The sequence below is a fragment of the Capra hircus genome, chromosome 24 (assembly GCF_001704415.2).
Source record: "Capra hircus breed San Clemente chromosome 24, ASM170441v1, whole genome shotgun sequence".
Taxonomy (NCBI): Eukaryota; Metazoa; Chordata; class Mammalia; order Artiodactyla; family Bovidae; genus Capra; species Capra hircus.
Genome location: NC_030831.1, coordinates 58,328,212 through 58,330,749, shown reverse-complemented (window position 1 = coordinate 58,330,749; position 2,538 = coordinate 58,328,212). Strand labels below are relative to the sequence as shown.

The window sequence follows — 2,538 nt, the reverse complement described above, 5'->3', positions numbered from 1 at the left end:
AGCAAACATGTCTGTCTCTAATTGTTGAGTCAGGAAGGGCTAAGTACTTCTGTTGGCACATGTGTTAAAGAAATAGACATGGATTTCTGGTAAGCTACATTAAAAGGATTTTAAAAAATTACTTTATTGAAGTATAGTTGATTTACAATGTTCTAATATCTATTGTATGGCAAAGTGATTCAGTTATACGTATATACATTCTTTTTCACATTCCTTTCCACTATGGTTTATCACAGGATATTGAATATCGTTCCCTGTGGTACCAGGAAGACCTGCTGTTTATCCCTACATAGCAGTTTGCATCTGCTTCCCTCAGAACTGACGCTTATTGATTCATTTTTGGCTGGGTGTGGTCTTCGTTGCTGTGTGGTCTTTCCTCTGGCGAGCGGGGGCTGCTCTCTGCTTGCGGTGTGTGGCTTCTCATTGCAGTGCCCTCTCTCGTTGCGGAGGACAAGTTCTAGGGCCCGCGGGCTTTACATGCCGCATGGGCTCACTAGTTGTGGCTCCCGAGCTCTAGGGCACAGGCTCAACAGTCATGGGGCATGGGCTTAGTTGCTTCACAGCATGTGGGATCTTCCCAGATCGGGGATCAAACCTGTGTCTCCTGCATTGACAGAAAGGTTCTTTACCACTGAGTCACCAGGTAGGCCCCTGGAGAAGACTCTTGAGAGTCCCTTGGATTACAAGGGGATCCAAACAGTCCATCCTAAAGGAAATCAACCCTGAATACTCACTAGAAAGATTGATGCTGAAGCTGAAACTCCAATCCTTTGGCCACCTGATGCAAAGAGCTGACTCATTGGAAAAGACCCTGATGCTGGGAAAGATTGAAGGCAGGAGGAGAAGGGGATGACAGAGGATGAGATGGTTGGACGGCCTCACCGACTCAGTGGACATGAGTTTGAGTAAACTCTGGGAGTTGGTGATGGACAGGGAAGTCTGGCGTGCTGCAGTCCACGGGGTTGCAAAGAGTCAAACACGACTGAGCGCCTGAACACCAACAACACTCAAACTCCCAATCCACCCTTCCCCACCACCTCCTCCCGGCTGGCAGTTACAAGTCTGTTAAAGAACTTTTTTGATACCGACTTTAATTTTCTTATATGCCTGCTATTATTGAGGGATAGTATTCTCTTTTGTGAACCCATAGACACTTTCTTTAAAGACCAAAGAAAATGATTTTCCTGCCATGTGCTTCCAGAGCTATCGCTCGTTTTGCAGTGTCAAGATCAACAACTAAAACGTGTGTCTAGGGCCGCCGGTCCGGCCCGCCCCGGGGTTGGCTGTGGCGGCAGCTGAAGCTGTGGCGGCTGGGGCCGCTGGGCGGGAGTAAGATGGCGACAGCGGCGGCGGGCGCCCTGGGCCTGTTGTGGGGCTGGCTGTGGAGCGAGCGCTTCTGGCTGCCCCAGAACGTGAGCTGGGCCGACTTCGAGGGGCAGGGCGACGGCTACGGCTACCCGCGGGCCCGGGACATCCTCTCGGTGTTCCCACTGGCGGCGGGAGTGTTCTCCGGGAGGCTGCTCTTCGAGCGGTTTATTGCCAAACCCTGTGCACTCCATGTTGGCATACAGGACAGTGGTCCTTATCAGGCACAACCTAATGCTATCCTTGAAAAAGTGTTCATGTCTATTACCAAGTATCCTGATGAGAAAAGGCTGGAGGGTCTGTCAAAGCAACTAGACTGGGATGGCCGAAAAATCCAATGCTGGTTTCGCCATCGGAGGAATCAGGACAAGCCCCCAACGCTCACTAAATTTTGTGAAAGCATGTGGAGATTCACTTTTTATTTATGTATATTCTGCTACGGAATTAGATTTCTCTGGTCGTCACCTTGGTTCTGGGACACCCAACAGTGCTGGCACAGTTACCCTTATCAGCCTCTCACAAGTGGACTTTATTACTATTATATCATGGAATTGGCTTTCTATTGGTCTCTTATGTTTTCTCAGTTTATAGACATTAAAAGAAAGGACTTTCTGATCATGTTTGTGCATCACCTGGCCACCATTGGGCTTATTACCTTCTCCTACATCAACAACATGGTTCGAGTGGGAACGCTGGTCTTGTGCCTACATGATGTCTCAGACTTCTTGCTGGAGGCAGCCAAGCTAGCCAATTATGCCAAGTACCAGCGTCTCTGTGACACCCTTTTTGTGATCTTCAGTGCTGTTTTTGTGGTGACTCGCCTAGGAATCTATCCATTCTAGATCCTGAACACGACCCTCTTTGAGAGTTGGGAGATGATCGGGCCCTATCCCTCCTGGTGGCTTTTCAATGGCCTTCTCCTGGTCCTGCAGGTTCTGCATGTCATCTGGTCCTACCTAATGGCACGAATTGCTTTCAAAGCCTTGATCCGAGGAAAGGTGCTTAAGGATGATCGCAGTGATGTGGAGAGCAGCTCAGAGGAAGAAGATATAACCACCAACTCAAAAGGTCCCTGTGGCCGCAGCTCCAGCAATGGTGCCAATCGGGTGAATGGTCACATGGGAGGCAGCTACTGGGCTGAAGAGTAAGGTGGTTGGTATGGGGACTTCAGCA

The 2,538-nt window shown here is 49.4% G+C and overlaps 1 protein-coding gene across 1 annotated transcript; it reads left to right on the top strand.

Annotated features, from left to right (window-relative positions):
- On the top strand, positions 1,295-2,538 carry LOC102170388 (ceramide synthase 5). The gene is given in 1 exon segment (XM_018039804.1): positions 1,295-2,538. A coding segment is annotated over 1 exon segment (1,179 nt). The 5' UTR covers positions 1,295-1,334; the 3' UTR covers positions 2,514-2,538.